Raw genomic sequence first — 16,098 nt, forward strand, 5'->3', positions numbered from 1 at the left:
CCTTCGTGTACTCCGGTTTCCTCCCACACTCCAAAACATAGGTTGTTTAGATTGTGAGTCCCCTGGGGACAGGGCCGATTTGTCATGCTTTGTGCAGCACTGCTTAATATGTGTGCGCTATATAAATAAAGAATTATTATTATTCACGTGATAGCTAATATTTGCAACCTTCCCTTAGTAAAGATGGTGCTCTGCACACATGCAAGGCTTCATAGTATGTTGATCGAGTGGCATCCTTTTGCGGAGTCCTGTTTTCCGAGCCGGTCAGAAGTTGTATAATTGTTTGTTGATTGCAGCTCTACTGGCACTGCAATACACTCCCCGTCTACTTGACACGACGTCAGGTACATTTACTATTAACAGTCGCTTTTACTGCTATAGCCTAACTTTGTCCGTTTGATTAATTTTTGGCCTAAACTGATAGCGTCACATTGTAACATAATTATGTAAATTTGACTCCCTGTATGGAGTTCCCTTAGGTACTCAGTCCACTGTGCACACGGTAATTAATGTATTTACTCTTTACCTTTTACACTATGCAATAAATATCTCACTGATGTATGTATTTATATATTTTTTTGTATCATATATACCTATTGTACACCTGTAACAAACTATGCTACTAATTGATTATGTCACTTCCTGGGAGTGTATTTATACTCCGCTTGTAACCTTCACTTATACGCTTAAAAATAGCTCCATCGAGGGTCTGAAATATCGCACTTTTCCCCACAGGTGAATAAACACCTTATTTTTCCAGGAGTGCTGTCTCGCTTTCTATTTTTGGGATGTAATATATATATATATATATTCCAATTACAGTGTAAAACTGTGAAATAAAAAAAAAGGAAAAATAAATAGGTACAATAGCCATGATTGTACCTGTGTTATCAGTACAAAATGTAAAAACAAAGTATGTAGGAGTGTGGCACAAGAGTTTTTTTTTGGCTATTCAACAACATTTGGAATTTTTTTCCAGTGTAGCTATACAATGAACAAACTATAAAATGGGGACACTAGAAAGTACAATTTGCCCTGTAAACAAAATAATAAGGCCTCATTCATCTCTGTCAATGGAAAAATTAAAAAGGATGCAAACATGGAAAAGGGCCCGGTAAGGAAAGGGTTAAAGGTTTTTGCTGCTTTAATATATTGATGTCTGAACAATATTATTTTGATGGGGGATAGCTCTGTCATTGAGCACCAGGAGCTACAGCTCAGGTCCTATGCACTGCAGGATATGGCTGATTAGTGGGGGTCTCTGTGTCAACCCCTAATTATCTGATAGTGATGACCCATTGATATAATAAATATCATAAAGCTGCTGTACAATAATAATATATATGAAATATACACAGTATTTTACATAGCCATGTCATGGATTTTTGCATTGACTGATCCTATTCTCAGTAAACAGTTGTATTACAGACATGATAACATGATCAACGTGAAGTTGATTGGAGTTGTTTGCCTCTCTATTGTTCTAAGATTGGGTTCACGCAGTGCTTTTGTTCAACTGTATAATTAAAAAATGCATACATCTGAATAAAGCAATGTGTACACCCAGCCTCAATGGTCACATGTAAAAGAGATTTGTATTATTTACATATGGCTTGTAGTTTGCCTGCTCAGGATATTTGGACAATTCAGTTAATTATCCGAACAGTTTGGGTACAGACAGATGGTGTGGAAATCAGAACATCTCACAACAACTTTATCAGATGTAATGTCTGTCCCATTTGATACAGATTTTGCAGCAGTATTTGTTATTTGTAAGCCAAAACCAGAAGTGGAACCTACACAGGAATAAGGTATAAGATTGATCTGTATCTGTCACAATTTTTAGGATGATTTCTTTTTATGTTTTACAAATACTGATGCCAAATCCTGATCAAATGCTGAGTGCACATAGTTAGTTCTCACATGATAGGGAACTTTTTATGAAGACTAAGGCCCACACAATGCCATCAACCTATTATCCAGGACATTGACAGTTCACAAAGAAAAAGATCAGTCATTCTATTGTAAAGGGAACGTTGAATTCTGTATAATGGAATGAAATCTATAAGCAGCATTCAAATAACCTTTTCTATGTAATGCTAAAAAATGAAAGAATATCATTGCAATCAATTCACCATTCTCCTTATGGCAGGTTTCCTTTAAGGGGATACTCACATTAGCAAAGGGACGAAATATGAACCATTAAACCGTTAGAGACGTGTGACATATTAGTACGACACATGTCGGCTGCTGGTGCATAGATAGTGCTCACAGTCCTCTTCATACAAGGTGGGGTGTTGGCTGTATATTGTAGCAAACACCCACTGTTAACACCCGCTCTCAGTGCTGGCATCAGGAAGCGACGATTTGTCTCCATGACAGCCCCCGGTATTTGTAAGAGCCGAGGCAGTATGATTTCTGGCCATTTGTTACAATGTACCTGTGTGATCCTTTTTGGTGGATCCATGGAAAATTATGCCAGTATCTTGTCCCAACCCCTTGTTACATGATGATATGTTACCTAGCATTATGCACAATTACGTATGACAAACGTGCATTATCCATATTTTCACAGCTAACGATAGGACCTGAGTTTTTTCTCAGGGGCACTAGACTCAGAGAGTGCTTAGGTGTGTATAAGCCCTTAGCAATAGATGGAGACTTGAGAAAGCTGAAAGGAATAAAAAACATTGTGTGCATGAGGGCTTTGACCTCATGTTGTATGACAGCCCAATCCCACAGACTGCACACCTTGTACACCTCCATCAAGCAGGTTCAGTGTCAGCATTGTGTTAACTGTATAATGCAAGAACTCCCCTTCTGTACAAGGTGTGCAGTCCGTAAGATCAGGCTGACATACAGCAGGTGTGCAGGAGCTTTTATGCAGATTTATTTGTAGGGCTTCAGGGCGCGTTCACACGTTCCGCTAGCGCCACGTTCATAACGCGACGCTAGTGCACAGGGGGCGGAGTTTGGGGCGATCGCATATGCGTTTTCAGAGAAACGCATGCGATCGGGTTATTAATCGCATGCGTTTCCCGGGAAACGCATATGCGATCGGCCCGAGCCCCGCCCACTGTGCGCTAGCGTCGCATTATGAATGCGACGATAGCGGAACGTGTGAACGCGCCCTCAAAGAAAGCCAAATTGCATATTTCTACATATAAGGATACAGCTCTACATGAACATATTGGGGCTCATTTACTAAGGGTCTGTCGGACACAATTTCATCGGGTTTCCCAACGATTTCAGTTTTGCGCCAAATTTTGGCGCATCAGCGCCGGCTTGGGGGTGGGCCATCGGACAACCCGACGGATTTGGACAACGCGCACGATTTAACATTTAGAATTGTATCACCAAGGTCCGCCGGAGTTTACCTGCTTGTAAGTTCGTCAACTTACAAGCAGGTGAACTCCGGCGGACCTTGGCGCAAAAGCGACGGATGCAGGAACTCGGGCGCACAAGCTTAGTGAATCACGGCAGACCCGAATCCTCATCGAACAACGCACCGCGGGATCGCGACAGAACCAAAATTGCTACTATTTTGAGGTCTGTGTGACATTTTGATAATTTTATATTCCATTTTTTATGTGATGTAAAAAGGTGTAAAAAGTCGCATTTCGGACATTTGGGCGCCATTTCCCGTCTCAGAGGTCACCGCCGGCCGTAACCGTTTTTATATTTTGATAGATCGGGCATTTTGGGACGTGGCGATAACTAATGTGTCTGTGATTTTTAATGTTTATTATGTTTTATATCAGTTAGGGAAAGGGGGGTGATTTGAATTTTTTATATTTTATAAATCTTTTTTTTTTAACTTTTTTTTTTCACTAATTCTTAGACCATCTAGGGTACATTAACCCTAGATGGTCAGATTGTTCCTACCATGTATTGCAAAACTTCTGTATTGCAATATATGCCATTTTTGGAGCTCATTCATTACAATGAGCCACTAGCTCATTGTAACGAATCTGCAGAGGCCAGATAGCCTCGGGTCTTCGTTTGACCCGAGGCTATCTGGCCTCTGCAGATTCGTTACAATGACCATGGCAACCGATCGCCATCCCCCGATGACGTTCGGGGGCGCGGCGATCGTAATAAAGATGGCGGCACCCGCGCGCCGCCGTCTTTTAAATGCCGCCGGCAACTTTGCCAGGTTATTAGCGGTGGGGGTTTGCTGCAATATGCAACAACCCCCACCCTTGTATGAAGAGAAGCCCGTGAGTCCTCTTCATACATTCCCTATACCTCTAAATGTTCATGCAACTTATTGCTACACAGTAAACTACACCAACTAATCCAAAGTTAGACATTTTTACAGTGGTGTAAGGCAGGTGCCAAACCACATGCAATATGGTAAAGGTACATACATGTAGGTGGAGGTCATTCAATCTCCACAAGTGCCTGGAGGGATGTACATGGTTACAAATATATTGCTGTGCCACAAACAGCACCATAGCTTTCCAAGAGACTATATGGTAGTGTATTTCCACCTGTAGTGCCATAGCAGCATGGAATATCAGACTTATGTGGGACCTGTTGTTTGTATTCAACATCTATTATTACAGAACATGAAAACCTGCAGTGTTGGAGAAGATCACGTAATTTGTTGCCTTGAATCTCTTTTTCATAGAGCTTTTATCAGGGTAGAATGTCTGTGTTCTAGATGCATGTTTTATTTTGAAGACTCCTTGACATTTAGATCGCATTTACACTATCTGTTGCCCTTTTGATGCATTCTGTGATCACAAAGTGAGATTATATTGCGTTTCTGATGCATTTCCTAAAACGCAATGTAACCTCAGCATGTTACCACGGTTAAAGCCTTTGGGTGCATCCACACATTCAGGGCGCATTTACACGATGCGTTGCGTCACGTTTTTTATGTGTTTTTGACGCATTAAAAACGCTTAAAAAATGCATCTCAATGCATCGTTTGAACTCAACCTCATCAACTGTGAAGCGCAGGCTAGGAAAAAATGGCACATGATGTGAATATTAAAGTGCTGACCATGGATCTGTAAAAAAAAATGGACATGTAAAAAATAACAAAGAAAACAATGGGTCAATATGTTAAGACTAACAGATAGCAATGCACAGAGCCATTTAATATGTATATATACGGTATAATACTGTGACCATACTTGTGTGCTGTTCTAGGAATAAGTCTCGGGCCCTTTAGTGGACACCTAGGATTTCTGTGAATAGAATCCACTCATTAGCACAATCCCTGTGTTTCCTGGGTGTGCCCTCCAGTCTGCCACAGTCTGATTGAATTTCAATGTCTCATTAATTGATATGCAGCTACAGGACAAAAAAAAAGACACCTTTATTTTGCAGCTTCATGGGGCTGCTGAGTTTCAGATGAGAAGTGGAACTGGATACTAAACACAAAGATGTGGTGTAACAGGTAAGATTCATTTCTATAAACTTTAAATGTTGCACTTAAAGGCTTATAGAGCAGATTATGATACTTTGTTACCTTTAAATCTTGATCACCGTGGATATAAAACATTGTTATATACTTTAGGGAATGTTTCACTTTTGATGCCATTTTCTGGTTTAGAAGTGGATCCAGCAGTAAGCTCAGTTATTTTATAAGTGATTTACATCAGTGTTTGGGAGCCAATACCAGGAGTGGTTGAACACTATGAACAGGTGGCAATGTATGTGATACCTTATGTATGTAATACTGTGTAGCCTCTACATCTGTTTTGGCTCACCATGAGGATTCATACCCACTACATGCAATCATTTATAAAGGATCAATTCACACGTTAGTTTGTTTCAACAGACCATGTGTCCATTTTGTTCAAAAGTAAAACATGTCCTAGAAGGAGAAGGCATTTCACTCAACTTCCACTCCCGTTAGACCTAAATGTATTTTCCGTTAACTTTCAATATGCAACCATTATTTTTATGGAGGTTAAAAAGCATCAAACTACTGCTATATTTTATCTGCTTTAAATAACAGGCAGTGTGACCAAAACTGCTGAATGTAGGTGTGAAACTAGATGTAAACTGCCCATTAGTCTTTCTCTTAACTTTCCTATTGAATTGATTTCTGTCTTTAACCCAAAGGGAGGGTATCTTCACTGAGACATTGACTAAGGCCCCTTCCACACTTGCGTTGCAGATCACGTCAGAGTCTGATGAGGGTGCGATCAGGGTTTGGTCAGTTAAAAAACGCACATTTTGCATCAGAGTGCAATCAGTTTTCAGTCAGAGTTTGTTTAGTGTCTCAGTTTTTCACGAGCGTTTTCAATGCAATTTCAATTCACTTTTCGCGCGCAGAAAATGCACGTGAAATGGACTCAGGACTGAGCTCTATCTTTTCTATGTCAATTGCTGCATGAAAAACGCATTGCACTTGCATGTGTCTCAGAGTGTAATGCGTTTTTTGATGCATCTCCATAGACTTGTATGGTGCGTTTTTCACGCGCGTGACTTGCAAAAGTAGAGCATGTCGAGATTTAAATGCGCGTGTGCGCGAAAAAAAATGCAAGTCTGAAAAAACCCGTTGCAAGTGTGAAAGGGGCCTTAGGGCAGCTTCAAACTTGCCAAGCTTGGTCCGTAAAGCCTTGTTCATATATTACTAACTTCTGTCCATGTTCTCCATGGAAAGCACTAGACCGATTTAGTGATGTGTATTGACATTGGACATTGTGCTAAAGGAAAAACAAGTAACAAGACTTGCCGCCTTCAGTTTTAAAACCATAGACCATTCCGAACCTGCTTCACATATCAAACCCCTTCTTGGAGACGGGATTGCAAGGACCATATTGATACAGTATATGATGCTCCCCTGATTTGTGGCCAACTCTGTAATAATTGCAATGTCTGCACTGCTATTTGGCAGTGAAGCAGGAACTCCTTGGATACTGTATAAAAATTTCCTGCCTCAAGGAGAGGGTTTGGTCTATGAAGCAGGAACTTGCTCGCTCCATAGTTCATGGACCAATCCTGGGAAGTGTGAGACCGCCCTTAAACAAAATTTGTTCTTGTCTGAGAAATTTACAAAATATTACAGATAACTTTTTCTGCAGCCCAATGTGAATACACATATATCATTAAATTTGTCAGGTGCTTTTCATGGTGAACATGAACAGAAGTGACTGATGTGTTTGCAAGACTAAAAAGTATAACTAAATCTTTGCATCTATTGTCATTTTACTGCTTGTGTTCTACTGCTGGTTGTGGCTTAGAAATACTTAAGGAAAATTTTGACCAGAATTCTATAGTTTGAATGGGGCATTACAGTTTAGAATTTTTTAAAAAAGTTAAAAAATATATACTATTCTGTTTACAAAAAAAATGAAAATTGTGTGACAGATGCCAAATGGGAAGAGATAGAAATGTAGTGCTGCGTCATTACACCTAATTACAGTCAGAGCGTGTTCACAGGATGTGTTGCGTCGCGATTTTTGGTGCGTTTTTGACGCATTCCAAAGGCTTCAGCCTTGAGCACATGCTGAGGTTACATTGCGTTTTAGCAGATGCAAGGGAAACGCACTGTAACCTTAACATGTGATCAAGGCTGAAACCTTTGGAATTCGTCAAAAACGCATCAAAAAACGCAATGCAATGCGTCATCTGGATGCACCCTCAAAGTAGCAGAAGTGAGACTCACAAGCTGCCAATGACACAACACAATGGTCTCAAAAAGGTATAGAATTAAAAAAATGTATGTTTAAACAATTTGCCCAAATACATTCACGTTATCTGTTGTGGATACTGCTATATTGTGGTCCTTGGCTATATAACCATGGTTTTGCAAAAATTCTACATTTTGAACATACTCAAAACTGGCTTAACCCTTTTAAAGGAAATATACCATCAAAATCAAACATGATAAACCAGGGACACTTATTCATAGATCCAGGCACAGTGACTATGGTAATCTTCTTATACTTATTATCCATGGCCTCCTTTCTTCTTTAATCAACTTTTAAATATAATGCTAATGAGCCTGAAAAGATACTTGGCTATTCTGAGTGCCCCCCCATACTGCAGATTCACAGGCTGTTACACTGTCTTCCCCTCTGCTTCAACTCTGCACTCTCCCTCCCTCTGCCTGATGTAATCTCACTTCAGCACACAGTAGGAGAGGGAAATGCTTACACTGTAAGCCTGTGAATCTGCAGCACGGAGGGGCTCTGGGAGCCCAAGAATCTTTTCAGGCTAATTAGCATAATTTTACAAGTAGATTTTAGAAGGAAAGAGACCATGGATAACAAATAATTACCACAGTCATGGCACCTGGATCCATGAGTAAGGCCCCTTCCACACTTGCAATGCAGATCACATCAGATCAGGGTGCGATCAGGGTTTGGTCAGTGAAAAACTGACATTTTGTTCAATCAGTTTTCAGTCAGTTTGTTCAGTGTCTCAATTTTTCACGCGCATTTTCAATGCAATTTTAATGAATTGAGAACTTTCCTTTTGGACATCCGCTTTCTATCATCTTTTTCATATGACTAATAGGATGTTTATATATCATTTAAGACCCTAATGCATAAGACAAAAAACACGCGTGTGTGTGTGAAAAGAAATGCAAGTGTGAAAAAGCCAATTGATTACAATGGGTCAGAGTGCAATGGAAGTTCTGCGCGTCAAAAGCACGCAGGACACACGAGTGAAAAAAGTGTGGAAGGGGCCTAAGTGTCTCTGGTTCATCATGCTTGATTTTGATGTTAGATTTCCTTTAAGCACCGTTTGGCCAGTATATTGGCTTTTTAACGTTCTACTCAGAATAGTGACTCACCGGTCACACACAACAGATAGAGGGCATCACTGCAACCAATTAAATAAGTAATGATGGTCCCCTATACGTTTATGGGAGCCATATTACACAGATCTTAACAATGGTTATGTGCATGAAGCTGTCTAATGGCTTGCAAATAAGCTATGAGTCCCAGTAGGTACCTTAGATCCACTTTATGTACCACCATATAGTGTATTGCTACTAGCACTGATTATATGCCATGATTTTTTTTTTCTTGTGATTCAATATGAATCTGTAATAAAATGCCTTTGAGTGCCATCAAATAAAAAAGGCACATTTTGGGGCAATAGCAGGCTGTAGGCATAAAGCCTTAGTTTCCATAATAAATATGAATCTGTATTTTACATCTACACGTATCAGAAGCGGTAAGGCAATTTATTTGTCAATTTTTTCTGTCTTCACCTAGGATAGGAAAATATTGAGCATATGAATTGGGATATAAAATGTTTGCTTATTTTTCCAAAAGCAGAGCTATACCAATGTCAAATGTTGTGTTAAAAGTTGAGCCGATAAACATAACCTATTAATCTTATCCGCTTTAAATTATAAGCAGTCAATTCTAGTAGTAATAAAGTCCTGTAGTCCAATGAGCTGCGTATGCGGCAGTAAAAGGCTTAATTAGTCGGCCTAAACAGGTCACTCCAGGAGACTTGGTTTACTTAGTAGGTAACATTAATTAAATCCCCGCAAGGCTACTCAGATGTGTGGCCTTTGGGACTTAAAATGCCAAATTAATGTATTCAACTGCTTACCTTTAACACTTGAACATGAGAGTTAATTAAATATGTTCTTTTTGTATTCTCTAGACTTTTTTATTGCCTGGCTTTTCAGCTCCTTATTGCCGTTCACTTGGGAATCGGTGAGTGTCTACTGTGTTCCACTATGAATGTGTTATTTGGCTTGAAATCTCATTAAAGAAAACTACTGGTTGTCACATAGAGAAAAGGTTAAATTGATGTCATCTCTTATGATGCTTGATAGAACCAAATACACAAGACTTATTGTATATTGGAGATCCACAGTAATTCTTTCATTTCATGTGACTTACAGATGGAACCTGTTCTATTCCTTCTATAGCTTCCTAGAAAAACTTTTTTGATTTTAGGTTTGAGATGATCGAAAATTGCTATTTTTGATAATGGATTATGGAGTGACAAAATCTGTTCTTTTTATGGGAAAATACATTTGTAAGTTTCAAAAAGTGTATTGCCACCTTTTATGATGCCGGGTGTTATCCCCAAGTAGATTAAGGTATGGTAGCAATTCTTTCCTCTAGTTTTTTTCCTGTCCCTGGGAACAATTCCTTTTCATAGGATCTACACCACAGGTGGATAACATAAACTAGGGCTTTCAAGGGCACCTATGTTAACAACATTGTCTGGCCGCATTCACACTTCGCATTTCTATTGTGTTTATATTGCATTTTGAAATGCAATTCAAAGGCTTCGGAGAGGAACTTGGCCTGATTGCAAAGCACAATGAATATTTAGTGAATATATAGTTGTTAACATGACATTTATGTAAACATGATTTAAATGTTACCTTAACTTTATGATAACACCATGAAATAAGGGAAAGCTCCTTCCTGCAACCCTTGAATTGCATTTCCAAATGTAACTCAAATGCTATATGCGAACCTGGCCTTAGCATTTTGCCATCCCTTTTATCATACCAGGTTGGTAAAAGTAAAATTATAGCTGGAAGATGGAAAAGCTAGAAACGCCACTTCTTTGCATTTAACATCCTGGACTCCACACCGGAAAAGTGGTAGAGTCTACAGTTGAAATTTCCACTAGGTCTTAGCTATTGGAGACTGGGTACTGATCTACTGAGAGGCTGGAGCCATGCTTGGGTGGATGGGGGGGGGGGGGGTTATTAAGACTTGTTTAAAACACCAATAGTAAAAGATTGCCCCATTATGTTCTAGAAGCCATTTGCTATGTGCGCCTATAAAAGTTACCACTTTCACATAAGGACTTGTTTCAGTGCTTTCTGTATTATTTACTGTCTTGGAACCTTTATTTAGTAACATTTTTTCTTTCTCGCCTAATAGCAGAATTTCAGACTGGAACAATAAAAACTGATGCTAGGTCTACACTGTTATTGGAAACCTATTTAGAGAAGCCTGCAAGAAGCATTAACCACACCGGGGTTCATAAGCACAAAAGGACTGGAGAAAAGATTCCCTTTATTGGCCTTACGAAAAGTAAGTCACGTTGTATCTCTGTAAACCACTTATGTTTCATTTGCACTCTAACACAAATATTGTGTAATACATTTATCCATACTGTGATAAATCAAGTCTTCCAGGTGAGGACGCTTTATTATCACACACTGCACTCAATTACTTAGCTAAACACACTCCAAAGAAATTCTTGCTCATTAAAACTATATAAGGGTAATGGAGAGATAATCATCTGTTGCATTGCCTGGGCACCTATATTTGGCTCTCCTGAAGTACCAATCATACAATCCAGCTATTTAGAATTGTTTTCCTTCTTTAGGTAGTGGTCACACTGGGTATACAGGTAGTGGTTAAAGAGATATAGTCCTTAATACCTGCATAGAGGAGATTTTACTATGTCATCCTGTGGCGTAACTAGGAGTGGCATGGCCCCTTAGCAGGCTACTGCATGGGGCTCCCCTTCCACTTAAAAAATATACATATTAGTATACTCCTACATGCGAGCTAAAATCACTCATGTGCATGTACACATACATACAGTGCCATATGCAACATACTCACATCACAGATACTGCATATGTACATCACAGTATATGTTATATACATATTATGCTGGACAATGTGCAGTACAATATAGATATAATGGTGCACATCCTCCATTCTTTATTATGTCCGGTCGGATGACGGGGCCCCCTGACACTGTGGGCCCCATAGCCATTGCTATGGCTGCTACCGCTGTAGTTACGCCCCTGATCTTATCCACGTACTGAGAATAAAAACAAAGTATGACATTTCTGGATTTCCAACCCACATCAAATGAAACTTTGCAGTGCATTTTCTCAATGAAAATTAAAGGAAATGTATCAATAAAACTTGACATACTTTTTAAACAAACCTATTTTTGGGAATTTGTAATTAAAAATGCTGTATCTACATGAAGATGTAGCAAAGCTTAAAAGGGTTGTAATAAATGTTATTGTTATCCCATATCCACATTATAGGAAATAACAATCTGATCAGTGGAGGCTCCATTCTTGCTAATTAATGGTGTGGTAGATTCATCTTTGGTCCTGCCATTTCATTCAGTGCAAATAGGATTGTCGGAAATTGTTGAGGACACCCCCCTCAGGCGTCCCTGGCCCACTCATTCACTATATTTGGCAATTTCCAAACCTCCTATAGAAAGTGCATGGAGCTCAACCTGCTGTTCCAATAACGGCGGCCCGTGGGAGTCCCATTGTTGATATCTCCACCAATTGGACTGCAATCCATATGCATGAGGACAGGTCCTCTTTAAGCTTCTAGTGACTTAACTCCTTACAGAAAGTAAAATAAACTCACAGAATGAAATGAACAAAGTGAAATATTATCTTGATACGTAAGGAGTAAAGTGTTTCCCACCCCCGTTACCTATCTGCTGTGTACAGACGTCAGAATTCCTTTCAGATACATTGCTCACTCCAGGGGAATGCAGAATTTAAAATAAGGACATAGAAATATTTTTCTTTTATAAAGTAAATTACAATGTTTACATGTGTTTCACAGCAACATCTATATAATGTATGTATCTTTACTTTCAGCCAGCACACTAGACAAGCATTGCTGTAAAAACGGAGGGACTTGCATGCTAGGTAGCTTCTGCGCCTGCCCTAAGCATTTCACTGGAAGACATTGTGAGTTTGATTTGCGAAACAGGTACGTGTTATGCAAGTAAACTATGCCCAATGCATTATTTTTATCTTTGAAGACTGAATTGATCTTTGTCTGCTCTATTTCTCTCATGAAGGCATTGTGGTTCTGTAGCTCACGGTCACTGGCTGCCTAGAAGGTGTGCTTTATGCAGATGCTTTTACGGAGTTATGTACTGCTTCCCATCTGGGGACTGTGGTAAGTCTATGTATAGAAGCTTACTATTCTAATCAATGGAAAATGATTGGTTCTGCAGGTTGCAATAAATTCTATGTAACAAAGGCATAGTTTCCAGTGTGGCCATTTATACACACATAAAAATAACAAAGTGTACAAATCTGTACACGTTTCTTGGGAGGCTGGTGAAATAAGCTGTTGGAATTAAATTGTGCCGACGGCAATCTCCTCTGCTTAACAGAAAATGATTGCCTTCTGTTTTTGCCATTTCAGAAAATCCAAACAATCCGAAGTGTGTTTAGAGGGAGCATGTTCGCCTTTGATAAGCAACACAAACAAGCAGAACATACATGCACGGTTTACAAGTGTGGAGAACAAAAATAAATGTATACCATGTCAGGGCAGCCATGTTTTCAGTGCTAATGCAATTAATGCTTAAATTACCTAAATATATACAGAGAAATGTAAAGATTAACATCTGACATACCATACTTATTGCCATTTTTTGGGAAAAAAAATTGTAGTTAAAGTAAATGGATGTCCTTATAGAGTATGTTCACCTTTAATCAGTAATCAAAATGAATCCACCAAATCTATTCTAGAATTGGTTTACTTATCCTATACAAATGATGAGTTATATATTATACAGTACTTCCGAGCTGCATTTAAAATTCTGGAAACTTCAGGGCTGAAATATTTCTTGCACTTTAGATTAAGGCTTTGTGTACGCACCCTTGTTCTAAGCTCAGTGGACTCGGGCAAGTTTCTGTGGTAACAGATGTACATACCCCTTCCGAGGGCAGGAACGAAACATAATAAAATTGAACAGGTCTCCCGACCGCAGCGGGGAGGAAACTGTAAAAAGGCTCTTTTCTCTAGAGAAGCATTTTGTATTCTTAATTTACATATCTGTTTTCCAAAGGGACTCATTTACAAACAGGATCTTATGTATTTTTGTGTTTGTGTATTATGGTATACATACAGATCAGGTTTTTCTTTTGTTTAGTTCATTCCCTCGGTACGGTTGCATACATCTGTTACACCAGAAACTTGCCCGTGTCCACTGAGCTTTAGTATCTAATCCTCGTGCAAGTTACTTTGGCTAGGCATGAGTAAGGACTAAGATGTAGTGTGAAACGCATTACCGCAGCCCCTTGGTTTCCCCTTGGATGTCTTGTGTCTCCATGTCAGTGTAAACTACCTCAAAAACGTTTTTATGAAGATGTATTAAAGTTGATGTTAACAGCCCTTTTTCAATTGGAATGCTGGAATCCATACTTCTTTTTTGCTACATCATTTTGTCTTTGGATACAACCACTGCTGCTACTGTTATTGTACAAAGAAACAATTTTTGCATACAAGACGGCTGGGAGTTACTGCATATCCCACAGCCATACAGTGGTAATGATGGCTGCAGCGAGGTGGTCGGACAGGCCTCAATACTGTGCTGGTGGTCGTATCCAAAGGCAACTATCTGGTTTTAAGTGACATCTAATTGAAGAAATGTGTGTGTATATATCTATATATATATCCCTTTAACTATGTCAAACATATGGCAGAAAGTTTTGTCTTCGTGGTTGACAGTTTGACACCTTTCCTTTTATGGTTATGATTGCTGTCAGTCAGAGCAGGAATGATTGATTCCCATCTCTAAAAAATGGTGAGAAGAGAACCAAAGAAAAAGACTGGTGCACAGAACTTGGACAAAAACAGTCATTTCAAGGACTTTCATGTTTTCATAGGTTAAAGTGAAATTTGTCTTTAAGTGAATTATACTTATCACCATCTTTATAGAGATGGCAGAAAGGGAAAACTAAATAAACCGTAATAATGCGGTAAAGTGAACTACCTCTGACAGGCTCGTCCTGCCCTGAATTTTGCAAGCAATAAAATGTCAGACAGCAATGAGTTGTCCGGAATTCCATTTGTCACCTAGCATCTCGGGTTAAGATGGACAGATAAACTAGATTATGTGAGAAAATAGGAGCATATGGAGGCAATCACTGCTGTCATGCATTTTATGCCCTTTTCATAGCAGGAAAATGACAAGGCACTAGTTGTCTTATCAAAAGTCCTTTATGACTACAAAGGGAGCTGGAGAAATCAGTGGCAGACATTTAACACCTTTTACCTCCCATAAAGGGCCCAGGTCTGCTCAAATGTTTAGGAGAAAATAAGAAATACTCTTTATCCTGTTTCCTTTCATTGCAGGAAGGATTTTTTTTTCAGTAATTTGCAATTGTCTATTGTTGTCTGTCTTAAGTTTCACATTACTAATCCCACATCTCATTATTCTACCTGCTGTAGGATGTGGATCAAATGCAAATGGCCATTTCTCCATATGATGTCTTTATTCCCGTCATTCCTTTTTTCTTTAGAGATTTCCATGTAAATGTATGCTTTGAGACTGGATAGGAATAAGATTTGTTTGTTTTTCTTTACAGATGCAAATGAGTACAACGAAGATGTCCGAATGGTGCAGTCCAAGGGAAGGACAGTGTCTTCTCCTGCTGTTGTGATGCTTCTGCTTGCTACAATTTGTATAACACTAATACTGTAATCTGCCTAAATTTGTTTTTAAGTTATTAGCAAAATTGAAATATGCAGCACTTTTATTACATAGAAATATTTTATTGTTTTATAGATTTATAAAAAGTGTTTCATAACCTTACAAAACCATTGAATAGATTATTTCAGTAATGTAATATTTAATACAATGGTATTCTCTGGAATAAAGCATGTTAGGATCACATGACATGGTGTAAATAAAACGTACAAATCTCAATGTTTTAGCCTTTAGCTGAAGGTTATCTGAGAGATACAATTTTTAACCATTCCTCTGGATAGGACCTCAATTTGAGCTTGGAGGGGGGGGGGGGGTCTGACAAACCCATAGGTCGGAGCCTAGCCATGGAAAAAATGGCTAACACCAGGGCAACAAAAACTTATCGGCCAACAGTTTAACTGTGTAGAAGGCACCAGATTCATGAATTGTGGCGCACATTCTTCAGGTATCTGGTGCACTCTGCACTACTCCAACAGAGTACACCAATTTTTCTTTTGTGCACCTGAGAGAAGCATTTAATATTTGTGGTGCTTGAACTCTTTTATATTTTATTGTGGAATGTAAGTTTGTAAGTTTAGGAATTGTCGCACAGACTGAAAGATTTAGAACTTCCTAGACCAGCCTTTAGCTGGCCTATTTTTGCACCAAAAAATGTAAGAAAAATAGGTGGATTCACAAGTGAGGCCCAAAAATAGA

General features: G+C 39.0%; 1 protein-coding gene across 2 annotated transcripts; it reads left to right on the forward strand.

The window, feature by feature from the left end:
* Positions 1-5,197: 5,197 nt before the first annotated feature.
* CRIPTO (cripto, EGF-CFC family member) lies at positions 5,198-15,552 on the forward strand. Of its 2 annotated transcripts, none has more exons than XM_072126241.1 (6): positions 5,198-5,410; positions 9,592-9,644; positions 10,842-10,991; positions 12,551-12,665; positions 12,757-12,857; positions 15,281-15,552. In XM_072126241.1, the coding sequence occupies exons 1-6, from the start codon at positions 5,397-5,399 to the stop codon at positions 15,394-15,396; spliced, it is 549 nt and encodes a 182-aa protein (XP_071982342.1). In that variant the 5' UTR covers positions 5,198-5,396; the 3' UTR covers positions 15,397-15,552. The 2 variants fall into 2 exon arrangements, with proteins under 2 accessions (XP_071982342.1, XP_071982333.1); XM_072126232.1 differs by having other exon boundaries at positions 5,207-5,410; positions 10,839-10,991; positions 15,281-15,547.
* Positions 15,553-16,098: the final 546 nt, after the last annotated feature.

This window comes from Engystomops pustulosus, chromosome 1 (genome assembly GCF_040894005.1).
Source record: "Engystomops pustulosus chromosome 1, aEngPut4.maternal, whole genome shotgun sequence".
NCBI lineage: Eukaryota > Metazoa > Chordata > Amphibia > Anura > Leptodactylidae > Engystomops > Engystomops pustulosus.